The sequence below is a fragment of the Pelophylax lessonae genome (assembly GCF_965119305.1).
Source record: "Pelophylax lessonae genome assembly, chromosome: 10".
NCBI classification, from domain to species: domain Eukaryota; kingdom Metazoa; phylum Chordata; class Amphibia; order Anura; family Ranidae; genus Pelophylax; species Pelophylax lessonae.
This window is the reverse complement of record NC_138777.1, coordinates 206,780,506-206,803,860: the sequence shown is the minus strand read 5'-3', so window position 1 is coordinate 206,803,860 and position 23,355 is coordinate 206,780,506. Positions and strand designations below refer to the sequence as shown.

Sequence of the window (23,355 nt, the reverse complement as noted above, 5' to 3'; positions counted from 1 at the left end):
GGGGGGGGGCGCCAAATTTTAGTCATGCCTAAGGCAGCACAAAACCAGAATACACCACTGGTTTTCAACCTAGGGCAGGAAGAATGTTACTGGCAGGATCACCAGGTGAAAATAATGGAAAAGAGCTCCATCCTTTTTTTACATAGTTACATAGTAGGTGAGGTTGAATAAAGACAATAGTCCATCCAGTTCAACCTGTGTAGGTGTGTGTGGCTGTAATCATTTCTCATACCCCTGAATGTTCTGATCCTTGAGATGTAAGTCTAAGAGTCTTTTGAAAGCCACCATACTTCCCGCAGAAACCACCTCTTGTGGTAGAGAATTCCACAATCTTGTAGCCCTAACAGTAAAGAACCCCCCACGTTGCCTGAGGTTAAAACGCTTCTCCTCTAATCGCATTGTATGTCCTCAAGTCCTCATGCAATCCCTTCGACTGAACAGCTTTTTTTCTAAGCTGAGATCCCCATTGAGATATATATATAGGATATGGAAAGATTGGGAGACAAGGATTTCGGGCACTTGAATTTTCATAAAATTGATTTTTATTAAACAAACATTTTAAAAAAAACATCTAATGATACAAGCAGATGAAAAAAATCTACATTGAACATGAGACCAGAACACGGTCAGCAGTATCAGATAATATTTTTGCATGAGGTATTAGACCTTCATATAGTATAGGAATAGTTATGTACAGAACAAGTTGTATTATGCATACATCCAATGTAGTATACTTCAAAGCAGACAAAAGCTGCCGGCAGATACCTCAATACTGAGGGTGCCGGTCAGCGGAGTCGGCCGAAGTTTACAGTAAATATATAGTATACATTACTCATGACAATTTGCTCAACATGTTTCGCCTTCTCGGTGAAAGCTTCGTCTGGAGCTTAGTAATTGTTTTATCTGTATAAAAACATAAGTATTTTTAGGAAACAGAATGTGTTGTCTACTACATATTCCATAAATGAGAATAATGCATTTTAAATGTGATATACAATGTCAATGTAAAGGAGAAAACATTACACACATATGATATCATTGTTTTAGCCATCAGGGGGAGGGGGGCTCGATGGGTAGGCAAGAGGATAGCCATTGGGACACATGTGGGAACACACACCGTATGAAATAGATAACACTATTTTTTAGGCATCAGTATATATACATAATAAAGAAAACATATCTGTATAGGATATGAACATACCTGTACAGTGTATATTCTGAACTTTTTTGTTTTATGTTGGGAAAACAATTAGAGAGCTCCGTCAGAGGATAAATGATCATATATACATATCAGAGGGAGGAAAGATGGTCACGCCCGTGAGCAGGCACCTAGACCTCTACCACAGATTCAACCCAAAAAAAGCACGTTTTTATGTCCTGGACGTGATTCCCCAGGACCCACGAGGTGGCAATTGGGACAAAAGAATTCTCCAGAGGGAAACCATCTGGATTGAGCGTCTCAATGCCACCGTTAGACCGGGTTTGAATGAAACCCAATCTTATAAGTCATTCTTGTAAAATATACATTTTTCAAGATTTAAGAAAAAACCCCTTTTCCGCCGTCGTTACTATTTGTCATCTGTGGATGGTGGGATGGGTGTCGGCTTGTCTGGTGTGACCATCTTTCCACCCCCTGTTTCTGTCTCTTTTTCTTCCTTTTTCTTGTTCTTTTTTAGCCCTGGCCCCCCCCCCCCTCCCCCCTCCCTTTGTTTGTGTCTCTTTACCCCTAATTACCTTTCACCAATCATTAGACGATTTACTATTGTATAATATGAAACCCACTATTACCCACTAACACTATTACTAAGCTCCAGACGAAGCTTTCACCGAGAAGGCGAAACATGTTGAGCAAATTGTCATGAGTAATGTATACTATATATTTACTGTAAACTTCGGCCGACTCCGCTGACCGGCACCCTCAGTATTGAGGTATCTGCCGGCAGCTTTTGTCTGCTTTGAAGTATACTACATTGGATGTATGCATAATACAACTTGTTCTGTACATAACTATTCCTATACTATATGAAGGTCTAATACCTCATGCAAAAATATTATCTGATACTGCTGACCGTGTTCTGGTCTCATGTTCAATGTAGATTTTTTTCATCTGCTTGTATCATTAGATGTTTTTTTTAAAATGTTTGTTTAATAAAAATCAATTTTATGAAAATTCAAGTGCCCGAAATCCTTGTCTCCCAATCTTTCCATATCCAATAATTCAAATGTAGGATAGGGCCCTCTTCAGATGATATATATAATGACCCAGACTGCTGCTGTCTGGTGAGTCATGTGTTTTTGGAAATAGAGATATATATATAAATTGCTATCATGTCCCCCCTCAGGCGTCTCTTGTCCAGGGAGAATAAATCGATCGATTGCAGACGCTCTTCATAATTAAGGTCCTCCAATCCCCTAATCAGTTTAGTAGCCCTTCTCTGGACTCTCTCCAGCTCATCCCTCCTGAGGACTGGCGACCAGAACTGGACAGAATACTCCAGATGCGGTCGGACCAGAGTTATATAAAGTGGAAGAATTATAGACTTATCTCTGGAATACATCCCTTTCTTTATGCATGCTAATATTCTGCTGGCTTTGGCAGCTGCCGCTTCACATTGCATGCTGTTGCCTAATCTATCATCAACCAAGACTCCCAGATCTTTCTCCATTTTTGATTGCCCCAAGGGTTCCCCTCCTAACGTGTATTGTGCTTTTATGTTTTTAGTCCCCGAGTGCAAAACCTTACACTTCTCCACGTTCAACCTCATTTGCCATGTCGTTGCCCACTCCATTATTTTGTCCAGGTCATTCTGTAGGATATCTGCTTCATGCTGTGCAGTTATTGCCCTGCCCAATTTTGTGTCATCCGCAAAAACTGATATCGAACTCCTGATCCCAACCTCAATGCTGTTTATGAATAAATTGAACAAGGTTGGTCCCAGGACTGAGCCCTGGGGGACCCGGCTTACTACCTCAGACCAGTCTGAGTATGCGCTGTTTATTACCACCCTTTGGACACGCCCTTTCAGCCAGTTCCGTATCCAAGAGCAAACCCTGCTGTCGATACCTGCAGACCTTAATTTATAAATTAAGCGCTTGCGCGGAACTGTATCAAACGCCTTAGCGAAATCCAAGTACACCACATCTACTGGTCTGCCCCTATCTAGCTCACAGCTCACCTCCTCGTAGAATGTTAGGAGATTGGTTTGACAAGAACGCCCATTTGTAAACCCGTGCTGATTACTGCTGATGATGTTGTTGTCTTTAGCATACTCTACGATATAGACCCTTATCATCCCCTCCAGAAGTTTACATACTATTGATGTCAGACTGACAGGCCTATAATTTCCCGTGATATGCCTCTTTAGATATGCATTATAAAGGCTCAGTCAAGGCTCCCCCATCTACACATGGATGGTTAAGGCTCCCCCCCATCTAGACGTGGACAGTTAAGGCTCCCCCCCCATCTAGACGTGGCCGGTCAAGGCTCACCCCCCATCTAGACGTAGCCAGTCAAGGCTCCCCCCCATCTAGACTTGGCCGGTCAAGACTCTCCCCCCCATCTAGACGTGGCCGGTCAAGGCTCCCCCCCATCTAGATGTGGCCGGTCAAGGCTCCCCCCATCTAGACGTGGCCGGTCAAGGCTCCCCCCCCATCTAAACGTGGCTGGTCAAGGCTCCCCCCTCATCTAGACATGGCCGGTCAAGGCTCCCCCCCATCTAGACGTGGCCGGTCAAGGCTCCCCCCCCCCATCTAGATGTGGCAGGTCAAGGCTCCCCCCCATCTAGACGTGGCCGGTCAAGGCCCCCCCCCATCTAGCCGTGGCCGGTCAAGGCTCCCCCCCCCCATCTAGATGTGGCCGGTCAAGGCTCCCCCCCATCTAAACATGGCTGGTCAAGGCTCCCCCCCATCTAAATGTAGACGGTGAAGGCGCCCCCCATCTAGACGTGGACGGTCAAGGCTCCCCCCCCATCTAGATGTGGACGGTCAAAGCTCCCCCCATCTAGACGTGGACGGTCAAGGCTCCCCCCCATCTAGACGTGGACGGTCAAGGCTCCCCCCCATCTAGACGTGGACGGTCAAGGCTCCCCCCCCATCTAGACGTGGATGGTCAAGGCCCCCCCATCTAGACGTGGACGGTCAAGGCCCCCCCATCTAGACGTGAACGGTCAAGGCTCCCCTGTGTATGGGGGGTTATGGGGACTCTGTGGATGAACTTTTGGTCCTGTAGGGGGAATGATGTTTCTAAAGGAAGGAGGGGGAAATATGGGGGATTGGGTCTCTCCAGGTCAGGAGGCTGGGAGCTTTGCAGTGGGAATGTAGGAGACTGGAGGCTCTGTGGGACACTGTTGGAACACCGGAGACTGAGTCCTGGGGGTCTCACAGGTCAAAATGGGAGGTTGGGTGACACTTTGGGAGCTGAGAGACACTGTGGAAAGTTGGGGTAGGGGTGATCTGCAGCTAGATGAAGGCCTGGGAGGAGTTTCACTGCTCCATGATAAGGTGAAAAACAAACATTTTACAATAAATGTATAAGTAAATAATTCAACTTGTTATTATTTGCTGTAGAATAGAGTATTGAATGAAATAAGTAATCAGTTTAACACATTTGTGCTTATTTAGACTCACAGTATAGGTAGATAGAAGAAAGTACACAAAGAATATTTAGAATCATTTTATATATATTTTTTATTTGAACAAAGTACCATTAGCGCTGTTTACTAATACAAAAACACTATATGTAAAGTTTATGGGTTTAGAAAACGAATGCAGTAATGACACAAATGGGGGTATTCATAAAAATGTAAATGTGTTCATGCAGAAAATAGTGTATTATGACTACTAGATGGCATGAGTGAGCAATTATTTACTTACTATGATAGTCAGTGCCATCTAGTGGCGATAAAGCCTAATGCACACAGGTGATCAAGCCCTGCACAGCATAGAATCCCAGTATTTTTGGGCCCCTGGGAGGCACAGGTGTAACATACAGACTGCTGAAAGGCTAATATACGCACCCATTCCAAGTGGTACTCTAGTTAAGGATATACACCGTACAGGGTTTACTGCCTGTGTGCATGAGGCCCAATATTGTATTTTCTGCATTCATCATTCGAAATGCAGAGACTATTACCTGAGAACATTCGATCTTGTCCCATTTGCACAAAACAAATTTACAAGTAGTTTTGATCGACATATTTTTTACAAATACACCCCAAAATTTAAACTGTACTTGGTTGCCATGACAAAGAAAAAAAATTGTATTTTCACGTACAAGGAAGAGATAGCTGCCTGCAAAAATAAGATAAATACAAAAAAGCAAAATGTTTATTGCAGTTATATACATTGTAGCATTTTAACATAACCAACATGTAACTAGGAAGCCTCATTATAGGTCTGTGAATACTGACTGCATCTTGAAATGAATAAAATGCCTCCCAAATATTTTCTGCTGCTGGCATTTATGCTATTAATTCTGCCATAAGTTTTCTGCTCATCCAATCACACACACCAGAGGTCTGAGGGGGGCACCCCAGGGGTGATGTTTTTTCATCCTTAAAAGATGGGAGTAGTTGCAGCAGTAGGTCACATGACCCCCCACCCTCACAGTACTGAGCAGCAGTATCGAGTCCTTTCAGTGGAAGGGTGAAAATTTCGGGGAAGCGTCATACTTCATCCTGAACGACGATGGGGTTGACGTGACCCTCATCCACTTGTTTCCTGCGCACTTCTGGAGGGGGGCGAGGAGGGGGGTTCTCTGGTGGGCGCTTTATGGTCTCTGCCACTCTCAACTTGGGTTCTTCCCGCATCTCGATGGGACGCCATTCCTCGCCGCAAATTGCTGCCTGTAGAGGAAGCAGAATACAAACATTTGAGGAAAGGGGCTAAGATGCGGGGGGTCCTGGAGTCATGCTAAATACCCCTTTGAATTGTTATTGGTACTCATTGCAAAAACACTATGGGGTGTATGTATGTATATATATATATATACATATATACAAAAATTATATTATATACACAAACACCTTAGCAATTTGCCAAGTGAAAGTGCATGTGCAATTGTTCTGTGGGAATGGGGCAAAACAATTAATCTTATTAGGCTATTTCATGTGTTGAGTGATGGCGTGCCATTGATTTTTTTAAATGAAAAAATACCGTATTTGGCCACTAGATGGCAATACAAATAAAGGAATTTCCAATGAAACTTTAGCGCCATCTAGTGTACATAGTTTTACTGGGGGAATTGCTAAGCAATTTCTTTTTAAATATATAAATAAACCCCATGTATTATTTGTTCTGGTGCATTAGTAAAAATCAGATGCTGCAATTCCAGTGGAGGAGTTCTGGATTTATTCTGGTCCCCTCCATCTGCAGATTGGTTATCATGTCCCTGTGCTCTAGCAGTCCCACTATCGTGTCCCTGGGCTTCCACCATCCCCTGATTGATTATCCTGTCTTTGAGCTCCCGCCAACCCTTGAATATCACCTCCCTGGGCTCCTGCCAGCCTGACTGGTTGTCCTGGTGATCCCCAGACCTGCTTTATAGAAGCCATTTTTCATATCCGACACTAATGGAACTAACAAACTGTTTAGAAAACTGGGAACGATCTTTAAAGTTTGGATGGAGTGTGGCTGGGTTAGAACCTCTGTCAGATTTTTATTTCTGTCGGTCCCAGGTGGGGAGATTTATGGTCTCTTTTGTTCTGTGTTACAGAGACAAAAAGTGATGGGAAACCTTAAATGTAACCGAGCTCACCAGAAGAGGAATAGAGGATTAGAGAGTTTAGAGAGTCTCAACAGAAGAGGAATAGAGAGTTTCTCTTACATCCTGTTCTGTAGACCTGACAAAGCTCACAGTGTGCAGTGAAATCAGAGTAATGGGCCATACACACTATACAATTGTGTTTAGATTTTTTCCTTTAGATTTACCAAAACCATATAATATGAGGTCAAATCTAAACAATTTGTATGCAATCAGGCAGGCCCTTGCACTACATAGTTGAAGTTAAATCTAAAGAAAATCTAACAACAAAAGTTGTATAGTGTGTATCCAGCTTAAGTCATTTTAGTCCAGGAGAGGAGCCGGTACAACTGTGCAAGACTGAAGGGAAGGCCGGAGGTCAGACTGAACGTTAGTATTCAGGTTTCAGTTGATAAGGGTTATGTTTTGTTTTAGGAACAGATAAAAAGTTGAGGTTCTGCAGGAGTCTGTTCTTTTTTTGGGTAAAATAAATTCATTTTTGGAGATTTACTGAGTTTATAACACAAGAGATGAAATCTCTGATCACTGTAACAAAGTTGTCCCTAGCATAGGAAGTAATGAAAAGTTTTCTCAACAGGAACAAAGATTTTATAGAGAACTCTATAGAGAGCTTAACCCCTCCCCCACTCCATTCAATACATTTCTGGAGCTCCTCTTTAATTGTCATACAGGGCAGGACATGGCTCTGCGTTACTCACCAGAAGGTAGATGATGGCTGCAATGCCGAGACACACAGTGCCCAGGACGGTGGCCAGAATGAAGCCGCCCGGCACAGCCAGCCTGTAGGACACAAAGAAAGATTATATATCGGGTGCCTGAGCAGTAGGGAGGTCACATGACTGAGTATGGGGTGGATTCTGTGAATTACAGCTCATGACTTTGGTTATGTTACCCAAATAAAGTGGACCTGTATTCTAAAGAAGGGAGCACTATGTACCGTCTGCTCTGTGTGATATCAGGAAATGTGACTAGAAGATCTAAAAAACTATTTTCTGTTGTAAAAACTGATTTCGTGATGACGTGGCATGCCAATCTCTGCCAAAGTATGCATCACATGGTCTGAGCCCATCCAGAGGGTTCAAGGGTATTAGGGGGGGACTGACATCGGGGAGCGTTCAGGGGGAGCCGCCGACCAGACCCTTCACTACAGACCATGTCCTTCACTACAGACCATGTGACTAATGCCTTAGCTCTGGTCATGTGACCGAACACCCAACCTTCCCATTACTGCAGTGCGAAGTTAACTTCTCATTATTAGAGAGAAGTTTAAAATCACAGCGTCCAATAAGGGCTCAGTAAGGCAGCGAAAGTTTAAAAGTTGCATCAGAAATGCTGCAATAACTCAAAGGGTACATATACTAAACATTCGACCTGCGCCAGTGAAAGAGTCAAGTACATTCGATCTTATGAAAAAAGTTTCTCAACTGTGGCTGTAGGTAGTCTTCTCCTACCCCTAATAACTCAAAGGGGTCTATTAACCACTTGCCGACCAGCCGTTGTAGTTATACTGCGGCAGGTCGGCTCGGTTACGCGAAACGACGTACCTGTACGTTGTTTCGTGTAGCAGATAGTGGGAGCATGCGTGAGTCGATTGGCTAGAGGGGGAGCCAATCAGTGGTTCCCGCAGACATCGTGCCTTACCCGTGATTACTCCCCATGGAGACAGATTGTTCTGTCAGTGATGAACACAGGGATCCGGTGTTCCTCTTATTTAGGAACACAGGTCTGTGCTCATCCAGCAAGTCCATCCCCCCCACGGTTAGAAAGCACCCCCTTGGCACACATTTACCCCTTTGATCACACCTGGTGTTACCCCCTTCCCTGCCAGTATCAGTACAGTAACAGTGCATATTTTTAGCTCTGATTACTGTAGTAATGTCACTGGTTCCCTTAAAAGTGTTAGTTAGGTGTCTCATCTGTCCACCACAATGTCGCAGTCCCGCTAAAAATCGCCGCCATTACTAGTAAAAAAAAAAAAAAAAAAAAAAGAGGAGATCTTTCCCCTAGTTTGTAGACGCGATAACTTTTGGGCAAACCAATCAATATACACTTATTGGGATTTTTTTTTACCAAAAAATATGTAGCAGAATACATATTGGCCTCAATTGCTGAAACAAATTTGATTTTTTTTTTTTATTGGGAATAATATATAGCAGAAAGTAAAAAAAAAAAATGTTTTTTGTCCCAGAATTGTAGCTCTTTTTTTGTTTATAGCGCAAAAAATGAAAAAGCCACAGAGGGGGGGGGGTGATCAAATACCACCAAAAGAAAGCTGTTTTTGTAGGAAAAAATAAAGGACATCAATTTTATTTGGGTACAGCATCGCATGACCGCGCAATTTTCAGTAAAGTAACGCAGTGCCGAATCTCAAAAAATGGCCTGGTCATTAAGGGGGTAAAACCTTCCGTAAGTGGTAAAAAAAATAAAACATAAGAATAAAACCAGATAATTCATCCAGTAAATCTGCATATACAGGTGCATCTCAAAAAGTTAAGAATATCAAAAAGTTCTAATTTCAGTAATTCAATTTAAAAAAAAAAAGTGAAACTTATATAGATGTGTTACACACAGAGTGATATATGTCAAGCATTTTTTTATATTGGATGATTATGGCTTACAGCTAGTGAAAACCCAAAATTCATCTCAGAAAATTAGATTATTACATAAGACCAAGAGAGAAAAAAAAAAGGGGGGGGGGGGGTTTAATACAGAAATGTTGGCTTAGTGAAAAGTAAGGGGGGGGGGGGGTTAATACAGAAATGTTGGCTTAGTGAAAAGTATGTCCATGTACAGTATAGTATACACTCAATACTTGGCTGGGGGTCCTTTTGCAGGAATTACTGCATCAATGCGGCATGGCATGGAGGCGATCAGCCTGTTGTACTGCTGAGGTGTTATGGAAGCCCAGGTTTCCTGATAGCGGCCTTCAGATTGTCTGCATTGTTGGGTCTCTATGGGGTTTAGGTCAGGCGACTTTGCTGGCCAATCAAGCTTAGTGAGACCATGATCATTAAACCAGGTATTGGTAGTTTTGAAAAAAGTCCATCAAACACATATGTTTGAACGGGGACTTCGCTCCTTAAAGGAGCGTAAGGACATAATTGTGAGGCCAGCAGATAAAGGGGGAGGAATAGTTATTCTGGATACTGTGGCCTATAATGTGGAAATGAATAGGTTATTGTCAGACCGGGACACTTACATTCCCCTGAGGGGTAACCCTACGACATCATACAAAAAAGAACTTGTCGACTTGGTGGAGGATGGCTTTCAGCGCAAACTCCTTACCAAGAAGGAGAAATCCTTTTTGGTACCATCCGCCCCAAGGGTGCCAATAATGTACTATCTACCCAAGGTGCATAAAGATGCGGTGAACCCACCCGGGAGGCCAATCATTAGTGGCATTGATTCGGTTACCTCCCGGGTGGGTAAATACATAGACTTCTTTCTCCAGCCCCTTGTGACCAAGACCCCCTCATTTTTGAGGGACTCTATGCAAGTCATTAATATACTTAAGGATATAGAGTGGAAGCACACCTACATCTTGGCCACTGCTGATGTTTCATCCCTTTACACGGTTATATCACACCAGCATGGAAGGGAGGCTGTTGAATATTTCTTGGGTCAGAGCACTTTGTTAGGTCTTCAGAGTCAATTCATCTTATCCCTGTTGGATTATGCTATGGCCCATAATTTCTTCTGGTTCAATGGCACTTATTACAGACAAAATAAGGGGGTGGCCATGGGCGCGAAGTTTGCGCCAAGTATGGCCAATCTGTTCATGGCCAAATGGGAGGAGGATGTCATCGGTGACGTTCCGAGACCAGAGATAGTTCTCTGGCGGAGGTACATCGATGACATCCTCCTCCTATGGGATGGTGACTCTGAGTCCCTTGAATCATTCATCTCTGCACTGAATGACAATGACAGAGGAATTAGATTGGTGCATGAATGCAGTAGATCTGAAATTCATTTTCTAGATCTTAAAATTAAAGTGGTTGGTAGTTCCCTTGAAACCTCTACTTTCTTCAAGGAGACTGACAGGAACGGATTTATTGACACATCTAGTTGCCACCATGTGTCGTGGCTTAGATCCGTTCCTGTCAGTCAGTTCCTCAGACTCAAGAGGAACTGTTGCAATAGAGCGGACTTCCTGCGGGAGGCTAGCTCCTTGAAGTCCAAGTTTTTGGAGAAGGGGTATAAAGAACAGGATCTTGAAAAAGCCCTTATGCAGGCAGATTCCCGTAATAGGGCTGACCTGTTGGTACCACGAGAACGTGAGAGTAATGATGATTTTCAGTTTGCCTTTTTTTCATCATACTCCGTTCAGCATTTCTCTGTTAAAAAATTGATCAGGAAGCATTGGCACATCCTAAAGAACGACAGCCTCCTGGGCCCTGTACTACCTGAAGCTCCTAAAGTCATTTTTAGGGGTGTGCCTCCGCTGAGGCTTCAAGTGGCCCCCAACATTGTGGATCCACCTAAGACCATCTCTTTTTTTCAGGAGAGGGGTGGTTTTTATCCATGTAGAGGTTGTGCCATCTGCAAGGTTAATGCTTGTAGGTCTAGGAGGGTTGAGACGTTCTTTTCCAATGCCACACAACGTAATGTTAAAATCAAGCCGTTCATCACATGTTCCACACGGCACGTTGTCTACCTACTACGTTGCCCTTGTGGCCGTGAATATGTGGGTAGGACGATACGAAAGTTACACGTGCGGTTGCAGGAACATGTGGCGAATATACTGAAGGCATTCCCAAAACATAGTGTCTCTAGACACTATGATGAATGTCATGGGAATGACCCCAAAGGCACTGTCTTTTTAGGCATTGATAAATTTTCAGGCAGTTGGAGGGGTAGTAACCGTACCAGAGGTGTCTCACAACTAGAGACCAGCTGGATTTATCGGTTGAAGACCTACGCCCCTCACGGGTTAAATATTGATTGGGATATTAATTCCTTTATCAATAATGCCTGATGAAGGGGTTTTCAGTATGTTCTGCACTGTTGGTTATCATAATTTTATTTTGTTTTTATTTGTGGGATAGTTTTAAATGTTTTTATTCTATATTTTTTGTGATGCTATTAAACTGTCATATTGTGTATCATATTTAGTTCACATTTTTAGTTACATTTATAATTTTCCCTTTATGTCAATGTAAGTTATGTAATGGAGCACTCTCGGGAATTTTTGTTTCTGGCCGCTAGATGGCGGTGTTTCCCTGCAAAGTCTAGCACGGCTAGAGTAGAGCACTGTTCCCCTGGTTACCTATAGGTTTCCCCCGTTTTGAAGCTCTTTTAAATAAGGTTTCTTTCTTAAGATCAAATATGCACTAGAAGTCCTTTGAAATATAAGGCACATATATCTCTTGTGCAATCATGTTAATATTTGATCGGTTTATCGCTGTTTGCGGTCTCCAATCCCGGGTTTAGCTCCGGATGTTGACATTCAAAGGTCACACATCCTGTTCCGGGTCGTTGGTCTCCTTCCTGTTGATGGTTTGGGATGACCACTTCCTGCTGGCCCTACGGATTGGACCCAGCGAGTTCCGCCCTGTCTCACCCAGCATATAAGGAAAGACGTTCTGCCATAGGCCACACCCCCTGACGAAGTCACGTGTTGATGAAACCGGTCGGAGGAGGAGCCTGCGGTTCGTCGTGCTGAGGCCAGCAAGGAGACACGGCGGCCATTTTATTGGTTGGAAACAAAGGTTCTGAGAGTATAGCTCCGAGACATGCTGTGATTTCTTCATGCAAACGTGAGTTGCCACTCTGCTTTTACTGAATAAACCTGTGAACGTACTTCACTATTGGAGTTGTCCCTCTTTTCCTTATGTTCACTTGTTCCGGTCGGAGCTGCTGAGGGAACACTGGGAATCGATACATGTCGATCTGGGCACTGATTTGATCACACAGGCTGTCTTTGATCCTTGTAATGGGGGTCATTGCAATTTGGTAAGAGGCCATTTATTATCTTGGTGGCGGTTCCTGCACTCGGGGCTTTTTCCAAGTTTGAAGTGGTGGACAGTTTCCCTTCTTTATTGGAGCACTCTCTGATGAACTTTTGTTTACTGCACTTTTGTATTTGATCCATTTGAACATTTGTATGGACTGTGGATTCAATTGTGTTAGCGCTGCACCAATCCCATTCTATATTGGTAGTTTTGGCAGTGTGGGCGGTGCCAAGTTCTGCTGGAAAATGAAATCAGGATCTCCATAAAGATTGTCAGCAGAGGGAAGCATGAAGTGCTTTAGAATTTCCTGGTAGAGGGCTGCGCTGGCTTTGGATTTGTCAAAACACAGTGGACCAACACCAGCAGGAATGTGAAAGTTGTATCCCATGTCCTGTATACGTCTGTGTGTGGTGACTCTTGAAGCACTGACACCAGCCGTAGTCTACTTCTTACTCCTTGTGAATCTCCCCTAAATTCTTGAATGGCCTTTGCTTCACAATCCTCTCAAGGCTGCGGTTATCCCTGTTGCGTGTGTACCCTTTTATACCACAATTTTTCCTTCCACTCAATTTTTCATTAATATGCTTGGATACAGCACTCTGTACAGCCAACTTCCTTATTAATGCCCTTTTGGGACATAGCCTCCTTGTGGAGGGTGTCAATAACTGTCTTCTGGACAACTGTCAAGTCAGCATTCTTCCCCATGATTGTAACATACTGAACCAGACAGAGACCATTTAAAGGCTCAGGAAACCTTTACAGGTGTTTGGAGTTAATATTGAACTTTTTCACAATATTCCAATTTTCTGAGACACTAAATTTTGGGTTTTCACTAGTTGTAAGCCAAAAATCATGAAAATTAAAAGAAAAAAAAAATGCTTGAAATATATCACTAGCTGTGTAATGAATCTATATAAATATAAGAGTTTCCATTTTTGAATTAAACTACTGAAATAAATTACCTTTTTGATCTTTTATTTGAGATGCACCTGTACATTCATTCTGTGTAAACACTAATATTCTGTAGGCTATTCTCTCCTCCAGTGGTAATATACTGCATCATGGCCACTAGATGGAGATGAGGAGCCTAATATTCCTAATATAGCCTAATATTCTGTAGGGTATTGTCTCCTCCAGTGGTGAAATACTGCACCATGGCCACTAGATGGAGCTGAGGAGCATATCAATTTACATACAGTATGTCTTTGTAACAAGAGATACAATGCAACACTTCTAAAGAACACTAGAGGGAATTAGCAAATTAATGTAATCAACAGTTGCATATAGCATTACATTGGGATTGATTTACTAATACTCAAGAGTGCAAAATATGGTGCAGCTGTGCAAAGAAATTTTTGAATTCTCTATTTTGTATGTATTTTTTCTGCATCATGGCCACTAGATGGAGCTGAGGAACATATCAATTTACATACAGTAAAGCTGGATACACACTATCCAACTTTTGTGGTTAGATTTCCTTCAGATTTACCTTTTCTATGCAGATTGCATACAAATTGAAAGTGTTTAGGTTTGACCTCGTATTATATGGTTTTGGTAAGTCTAAAGGAAAAAGTCTTCAGAAAATCTTATAGTGTGTATGGCCCATTAGTCTTTGTAACAAGAGATACAATGTAACATTTCTAGAGAACACTAGAGGGAATTAGCAAATTAATGTAATCAACAGTTGCATATAGCATTGCATTTGGATTGATTTACCTATACTCAAGAGTGCAAAATATGGTGCAGCTGTGCAAAGAAATTCTTTAAAGCGGTTGTAAACCCGAAAATGAAAAAAAAACAAAAAACCTGCAAGACAAAGCCATAATGAGCTAGTATGCATCGCATACTAGCTCATTATGCATTACTTACCTTAGAACGAAGCCCCGACGCGGACCCCCGGACATCGCTGCGGGCACCGCCATGATCCGGAAGCGTCTCTTCCGGGTTCGGCGGCTCCGGCTCTGTGATTGGCCGGAGCCGCGATGACGTCACTCCCGCGCATGCGCGGGAGGGATTTTCCGGCAAGCTGCCGGCTAGGAAAACTGAAGGTCCCCCCGGACCTTCAGAGCGCATGCGCCGCTCGCGTGAGCGGCTGCATGCACTGCAAATATCTCCTAAACCGTGCCGGTTTAGGAGATATTAATTATACCTACAGGTAAGCCTTATTATAGGCTTACCTGTAGGTAAAAGTGTCAAAAAGCGGGATACTACCGCTTTGATTCTCTATTTTGTAGGCTATTGTCTCCTCCAGTGGTGAAATACTGCAACATGGCCACTAGATGGAGCTGAGGAGCATAGCAATTTACATACAGTAAGTTTTTAGAATTGTTACATTGTATCTCTTGTTACAAAGCCTTACTGTATGTAAATTGCTATGCTCCTCAGCTCCGTCTAGTGGCCATGATGCAGTATTTCACCACTGGAGGAGACAATAGCCTACAAAATAGAGAATTAAAGAATTTCTTTGCACAGCTGCACCATATTTTGCACTCTTGAATATTAGTAAATCAATCCCAATGCAATGCTATATGCAACTGTTGATAACATTCATCTGCCAATTCCCTCTAGTGTGCTCTAGAATTGTTACATTGTATCTCTTGTTACAGAGCACACTAGAGGAAATTAGCAAATGAATGCAATCAACAGTTGCATATAGCATTACATTGGGATTGATTTACTAATACTCAAGAGTGCAAAATGTGGTGCAGCTGTGCAAAGAAACCAAACAGCTTCCTTTTTTTTTTTTTTGTTCTTTTTTTTTTGTCAAAACTCATTTGAACAAGCTGAAGTTAGAAGCTGATTGGCTACCATGCACAGTTACGCCATGCACAGTTACATCAGATTTTTCAGTCTCAGTTTTAGTAAAATCAACCCCACTGTGTTGTTTCCTATTACAAAAGACACAATGTATTTCCTACACTCGTCAGCTCCATCTAGTGGCCATAATGCTGTATTTTACTATAGGAGGAGAGGGGAAAACAACCTAAAGAACTTTCCTTTTTGCCCAATATGCACAGAACGAATGTACAGGCAGATTCGCTGGATGAATGGCTTTGCAAATGTTTCTCCAAATAGACCCCAAAACTCACAAAAATGGCTGAATTGTTAAAATGCAAAACAATGTATCCATTTATAGGAACGCCACAATGTAATGCACACCACGGACTTATGTAGGCATTTTCTGCCCTGTAAAGGGTTGGTGTGACCCCGGTCACCCCGTACTCACCCTGCATGCAGAAAAGCGCGGACATAATAATTGCGCGTCAGGGGTCCAAATGCCTTCACCACTGCAGTCATGTACTTCTGTCCGCTGTAAAGATAAAGATGCAATAAATATTATTTCCCTTTATTACACCCCCCCTCCCCCTGCCCAAATATGAGGCTGCAATGACCCCCATCCAACCCCATAGAATGTATATATTTCAGTCACACTGACAGATCCAGAGTCTGGAGCAATCTTTAAAGAGAACCTGTCAAATCTGACCCACCAGATAAAATAATTAATGATCCAGGATCTCCTTGTGCTGGAAGTGTAGAAAGTTTCTGCAACGTTAAAGGAGAACTTTCACCTGCCAAAGGATTTGTGTTCCTGGCCATCCAGTCCTTAAATTTACACAGCTCCACCCTCAGCACAGCTCTGTCTAGCAGAGGAAGGGAACAGATTTGAAGCTGCTGTGGTTAAATAACATTACAGTTCATGTCCCTCCCCCAAGCCTGTGATTGGACAGTGATAGCCAATGATAAAGTCAGAGAGAAGTAAAAAGAAAGGAAGGATTGGGTCCTCTGTGTATATCTTCATGTCAGATTTTACATTCCAGAGCGGAGTGCTCCTTTAAGTGGTCAATCAATTAGAAAGTCCTCCTTACCATCGCTCTATGGTGGAACCCTTCTTCCTCTTACTTCTGGGGTATTCCAGGAGGGAGACGAACACTCCGGCCGCTCTGCATACAAACACACTAAGGACCAAAACTGACCACAAATGACAATACCTGAAATACTCTGCACTGCTGGAGGACTCTGCTCCTTCCTCTAACTCTCCTCTCCTGAAATACTCTGCACTGCTGGAGGACTCTGCTCCTTCCCCTAACTCTCCTCTCCTGAAATACTCTGCACTGCTGGGGGACTCTGCTCCTTCCTCTAACTCTCTTCTCCTGAAATACTCTGCACTGCTGGAGGACTCTGCTCCTTCCCCTAACTCTCCTCTCCTGAAATACTCTGCTCTGCTGGAGGACTCTGCTCCTTCCCTTAACTCTCCTATCCTGAAATACTCTGCACTGCTGGAGGACTCCACTCCTTCCCCTAACTCTCCTCTCCTGAAATATTCTTCACTGCTGGAGGACTCCACTCCTTCCCCTAACTCTCCTCTCCTGAAATACTCTGCACTGCTGGAGGACTCTGCTCCTTCCCCCAACTCTCCTCTCCTGAAATCCTCTGCTCTGCTGGAGGACTCCACTCCTTCCCCTAACTCTCCTATCCTGAAATACTCTGCACTGCTGGAGGACTCTGCTCCTTCCCTTAACTCTCCTATCCTGAAATACTCTGCACTGCTGGAGGACTCTGCTCCTTCCCTTAACTCTCCTATCCTGAAATACTCTGCACTGCTGGAGGACTCTGCTCCTTCCCTTAACTCTCCTATCCTGAAATACTCTGCACTGCTGGAGGACTCTGCTCCTTCCCCTAACTCTCCAGTCCTGAAATACTCTGCACTGCTGGAGGACTCTGCTCCTTCCTCGAACTCTCTTCTCCTGAAATACTCTGCTCTGCTGGAGGACTCTGCTCCTTCCCTAACTCTCCTCTCCTGAAATACTCTGCTCTGCTGGAGGACTCTGCTCCTTCCCCTAACTCTCCTCTCCTGAAATACTCTGCTCTGCTGGAGGACTCTGCTCCTTCCTCTATGTAACTCTCCTCTCCTGAAATACTCTGCTCCTTCCCCTTACTCTCCTCTCCTGAAATAATCTGCTCTGCTGGAGGACTCTGCTCCTTCCCTAACTCTCCTCTACTGAAATACTCTGCTCTACTGGAGGACTCTGCTCCTTCCTCTATCTAACTCTCCTCTTCTGAAATACTCTGCTCTGTTGGAGGACTCTGCTCCTTCCCTAACTCTCCTCTCCTGAAATACTCTGCTCTGTTGGAGGACTCTGCTCCTTCCCTAACTCTCCTCTCCTGAAATACTCTGCTCTACTGGAGGACTCTGCTCCTTCCCTTAACTCTGCTCTCCTGAAATACTCTGCTGGAGGACTCTGCGCCTTCCCCCTAACTCTCCTCTCCTGAAATACTCTGTACTGCTAGAGGACTCTGCTCCTTCCTCTATGTAACACTTTTCTCCTGAAATACTCTGGACTGCTGGAGGACTCTACTTCTTCCCCTCTCCTCTCCTGAAATACTCTGCTCCTTCCTCTATGTAACTCTCTTCTCCTGAAATGCTCTGCACTGCTTGAGAACTCTGTAGGTAGGTGGTATACATGGATTGTTGTCTTGTATTACATCTGTGCTGTCTCCCTTAGATTGTAAAGTGCTGTGTAAACTGTCAGCGCTGTATAAATCCTGTATAATAATATCTCCCCATACGGTGATGAGTGAGGAGGAAGTATGCAGTCATTGTGTGTTGGAATAATGGGGATTTCAGTGCAGTGATGAGTTTATTAGTAATGATGGGGAAGTAATTACAGAGTGCACAGTTGTCCTATCGGGTAATTACAGGGAATTCCCCGCAGAGGGCAGGGCGGAGGCACTGCAATTATTGGAGCCTTGGGAAAAGACTTCATTCATCATCTATTTATAGACATCGGATTGTTTTATATTGCAGGACTGTGCAGGCTCTTGAAGATCCTATTAGTGCCGGTTCACACTAGGGCGACCTGTGAGGCGACCTGGTCGCCTCACAGGTCGCCTCCCATAGAGAAGCTGCGGACCCGTTCTAATAGGAGCGACACAAGTCGCTCCGACCTAGAAAAAGGGTCCTGAGCTTCTTTGGGGCGACCCGGAGGCGACCGCCATAGACTTCAATGTTATGAAGTCCGTGGCGGCCGCTCCGAGGTCGCGGCGCGGTGCGAAGTAGCATTGCTGCAATGTGAACCGGCGCTTAATATCTAGAAGACATAAAAGCTGACGCGTTTCAGGGGCTCACAATATCTCTTCATCAGGGCTCAGACTGGGAGATCATACAGGGGGTCTCCGGGATGAATTTGTGAACAATGGAGTGAAGTTATCAGTATGGGCTTCCCACCCCTTCATATACACTATAGTACCAAAAGTATTGGGACGCCTGCCTTTACAGGCACATCAACTATAATGGCTTCCCAGTCTAATGCCTCGCACACACCATCAGATAATCCAACGACTTATCGTTCGTATTTTGTTACATGATACTAATATCGAATTCAACAATGCGTACTAAACATAGGATTGTTTTCGTACGATTCTGGAAAAGCTTCCTGGCTGCGTAGCTACGTATCGGATAGTGCAAAACAAAAACGATGGCAGCCAGGCTTTTCCCGGGTTATTTCCGTGTTTCTGATCATGCGCGGTCTTTGTCTATCGATTTGTAGCAGACGCACACTGTACTGATTAAACGATTGTCGTTAGGCAAACGTACGACAGAAGTTTTTGTGTTTGTCCCTTAGGATTTTGTTGGATGAAATTTCGCGATTGGCTGTCGAAAGCTGTCTACTAACGATCAGATTATCGTGCGATGAATTTAAAAGCGATTATTTTCGTACGATTATCTGATCGTGTGCGACACATTACCCTGTAGGGTTCAATATTGAGTTGGCCCACCCTTTGCAGCTATAACTTCAACTCTTCTGGGAAGGCTGTCCACAAGGTTTAGGAGTGTCTATGGGAATGTTTGATCATTCTTACAAAAGCGCATTTGTGAGGTCAGGCACTGATGTGGATGAGAAGGCCTGGCTCGCAGTCTCCACTCTAATTCATCCCAATGGTGTTTAATCAGGTTGAGGTCAGGACTCTGTGCAGCGCAGTCAAGTTCCTCCACCCCAAACTCGCTCCTCCATGTCTTTATGAACCTTGCTTTGTGCACTGGTCCAAATCATTTGGTGGAGGGGGGTAATTATGGTGTGGGGTTGTTTTTTAGGGGTTGGGCTTGGCCCCTTAGTTCCAGTGAAGGGAACTCTTAAAAGCTGCTGGACATTTCTTTTTTTGTACCCTGCAAGTTAATGTCATAATGTGCTTGTATGCATCCCATACTAGCACATTTTGTTAACCGCTTCCGGACCACCTACCGCATATATACTGCAGCTTCCTCCTTCTGCGGCCGTCACTTCCGGTTTTGCATTGCGTCCTGGGTGATGAGCATCATCAATCCCAGGAGGCAATGGGCATGGCCGGCCGCTCCTCTGATTGCCGATCACAATCTACAGCGCATGCGCGAGATTGCGAACGGCATTCTGGGTAGTCAGAAACCAGGAAGAGGGACACAGTGGGGGGACACAGCAGCTTCAGACGCCCACACTGGAGATGGCCGCGCTCTGCAATCAATTTTAAAGGTAAGAGATTATCTACATTAAAATACTGTACTGTTATGTGGGAATAGTGTTAGTGTAATTGGCGATATGTTAGGATTAGGGGGGTATTTTTATCTTAAACATTTTTTTTTGGCCGGAACTCCGCTTTAAGTTATGACTGCATTGATCGTATCTCTGCTTCCACAATGTGACCTCATAATCTGATCGATCGGTGAACAGTCGTGCTCATGAACACCGTATCTTTGTGTTGCCAACTGAGAAGAAATGATAGATAATATTGGCCGATCGACTCAGTAATTGATCGGAAAGGACGCTATGGCTGTTTGAATGTTTGCGGAGTCAATTATTTTAATCAAAGAAATCAGATAAAGAAAATAAAAGTCACAGAGGGTGTGTGGCCACTATCAGAGCTTTGGTTTGGCGCTGTCAGACTTTTTATACCAAATTTGTTTCCTGTATTTGTTCTGGTGACCATTGTCATTATTCATGATAGGAAAGTATGGGAAAATGTAACAATTTGAGTTGTCATCAGAACAGGAAGTGAGGGGAAATCTACCAATGAGGACACTAGTTCTGGTGACAGCTGGGCATTCCCCTCCCTAGTTCTAATTATTCCTTACTCCATCCAAAACTTAAAAAAAAAAAAAAAGGTTTTGTCTCTAAATCCACATAATAACATAAACAAAGGAAAACACATGGACACAATGTAACCATCCCTGAAGGAGAACCCTTGTTTATGCCGAGGTGACATCCTCCAAGCTGTTGCTGGGAAAACTGAAGTTTTTATGAAGGATACATGGAGTACGCACCAAACTGCCATCCTTTAAACTGCCCGGCAACCGCCACAATACCGCCGGAGAGGAGAACTGTAGAAAGAAAACAGAAAGGAATATATAAATGCAGTGAGAGGTCATTCATCTGTTCACACAAAACATTGGATGACAGAGGTCAGTATTAGCTCCTTAAACAATTCTGGACCAGGAGGTTTTACCCCCCTTAATGACCAGGCCATTTTTTCAGATTCGGCACTGCGTTAATTTAATGGACAATTGCGCGGTCCTGCGACTCTGTACCCAAATAAAATTTATGTCCTTTTTTACCCCCACAAATAGAGCTTTTTGGTGGCATTTGATCACCTGTGCGATTTTTTTTTTTTTTGCGCTATTAAAAAAAAAAAAAAAAATTAAAGATCAAATTTTTTCATCAAGTTTAAGCCAATTTGTATTCTGCTACATTTTTTTGGTAAAATAGGCTTATTTTGATTGGTTTGTGCAAAAGTTATCACATCTACAAACTAGGGGAAAGATTTATGTCATTTTTATTAATTTTTTTGTTAGTAATGGCGGCAATCTGCGATTTTTAGCAGGACTACGACATTTGAGGAGGACACATATGCCAACTAACATTATTGCCACTTTTGGGGGGACCAGTGACATTACTACAGTAATCGGCAGGGGCGTACCAAGGGGTTGGCCAGATTGGCGCCCGCCAGGGGCGCAGGCTGAGGGGGGGGGGGGCGCAAAAAGATTGGCAGTGTTAGCAGTGATATTTGTGCCCTTTGCTCAGCCTGCACCCTCGGCGCCCCTTCTCTCTCTCTCTGTCACCCCCCCTCTCTCTGTCACCCCCCCTCTCTCTCGCTGTCACCCCCCTCTCTCTCGCTGTCACCCTCCCTCTCTCTCTGTCACCCCTCTCTCTCTCTCTCTCTCTCTCTCTCTCTCTCTGTCACCCCCCTCTCTCTGTCACCCACTCTCTCTCTGTCACCCCCCCTCTCTCCCTGTCACCCACTCTCTCTCCCTGTCACCCCCCTCTCTGTCACCCCCCCTCTCTGTCACCCCCCCTCTCTTGGTCACCCCCCCTCTCTCTCTCTCGGTCTTCCCCTCTATCTGTCACCCCCCCTCTCTCTGTCACCCCCCTCTCTGTCACCCCCCCTCTCTGTCACCCCCCCTCTCTCTGTCACCCCCCCTCTCTCCGTCACCCACTCTCTCTCCGTCACCCACTCTCTCTCCGTCACCCACTCTCTCTCTCTGTCACCCCCCCTCTCTGTCACCCCCCCTCTCTTGGTCACCCCCCCTCTCTCTCGGTCTTCCCCTCTCTCTGTCACCCCCTCTCTCTGTCACCCACCTCTCTGTCACCCCCCCTCTCTGTAAAACCCCCCCTCTCTCTCTTTCGGGGGGGGCGCCGATACAGTTCCTCGCCAAGGGCGCTGGAGACCCTAGGTACGCCTCTGGTAATCGGTGCTAAAAATATGCACTGTTACTGTAAAAATGACACTGGCAGGGAAGGGGTTAACCCAGGGGTTGTTTTCTAACTGTGGGGGGGGGGGGGGGGGATGGGTTTGTGAAATCAGAGACCTGTGTTCCTAAATACAGTAGGGAGGATCACAGGCGCTCGGTGTTGATTACTGAGAGAACAACGGTCAGCTGTGTTTACAACATCAGACCGCCGTTCTCTCTTCACGGGGGAGCGATCGCGGGCGCCCCCAGGATCGCTCCCCTGAACTGCCGTACAGGTACAGCGATTCGCAGGAACCTGCCGCTGTATAACTGTGGCGGCTGGTTGGCAAGTGGGTAAAGTGGCTCTGCAGCCTATGGATGGAGATGGCCATACAATCCTACCAGCTGCTTTGTACCTTGTAAAAGGGGGGGGGAGGGGATTAGTGCAGTTATGTTCTCTATGTCAAGGTTTCCCAACTCCAGTCCTCAAATACCCCCAGACAGGTCATGTTTTCAGACTTTCCATTATTTTGCACAGGTGATTGGATCAGTTTCTCACTGCCTTAGTAAGGCTGGCCATACACTATACAATTTTCTTATTCAATTTCCTTTAGATTTACCTTTAACTATGTAGTGCAAGGGCCTGCCTGACTGCATACAAATTGAAAGTGTTTAGGTTTGACCCTATATTACATGGTTTTGGTAAATCCAAAGGAAAGTTGAACAAGAAAATTGTATAGTGTATGGCCAGCCTAATTCCTACAGCCGTTTCATCAGAGGGAAATCCTGAAAACATGACCTGCTGGGGGTATTTGAGGACTGGGGTTGAGAAACATGTGACTAAAGAACAGGTGGCGTGTAGGCGGAGTCTGCAGGCAGGTGAAGGATGGTTCACACCTTTGCACTGTGGGAAAGCATGTAGACAGGAGGAAGCATTTTCTTGGTCG

At 44.4% G+C, this 23,355-nt stretch overlaps 1 protein-coding gene across 1 annotated transcript in view; it reads right to left on the bottom strand.

Annotated features, from left to right (window-relative positions):
• Positions 1-4,769: 4,769 nt before the first annotated feature.
• Positions 4,770-23,355, bottom strand: part of CYBA (cytochrome b-245 alpha chain) — a 32,243-nt gene continuing 13,657 nt past the window's right edge. The window contains exons 2-6 of the mRNA XM_082270613.1: positions 20,992-21,061; positions 16,578-16,652; positions 15,938-16,021; positions 7,459-7,540; positions 4,770-5,843 (exon numbers count right to left, since the gene is read on the bottom strand). Coding sequence (XP_082126739.1) covers positions 5,664-5,843; positions 7,459-7,540; positions 15,938-16,021; positions 16,578-16,652; positions 20,992-21,061 — 491 coding nt within the window. The 3' untranslated portion in view covers positions 4,770-5,663. The remainder of the gene's footprint in view (positions 5,844-7,458; positions 7,541-15,937; positions 16,022-16,577; positions 16,653-20,991; positions 21,062-23,355) is intronic.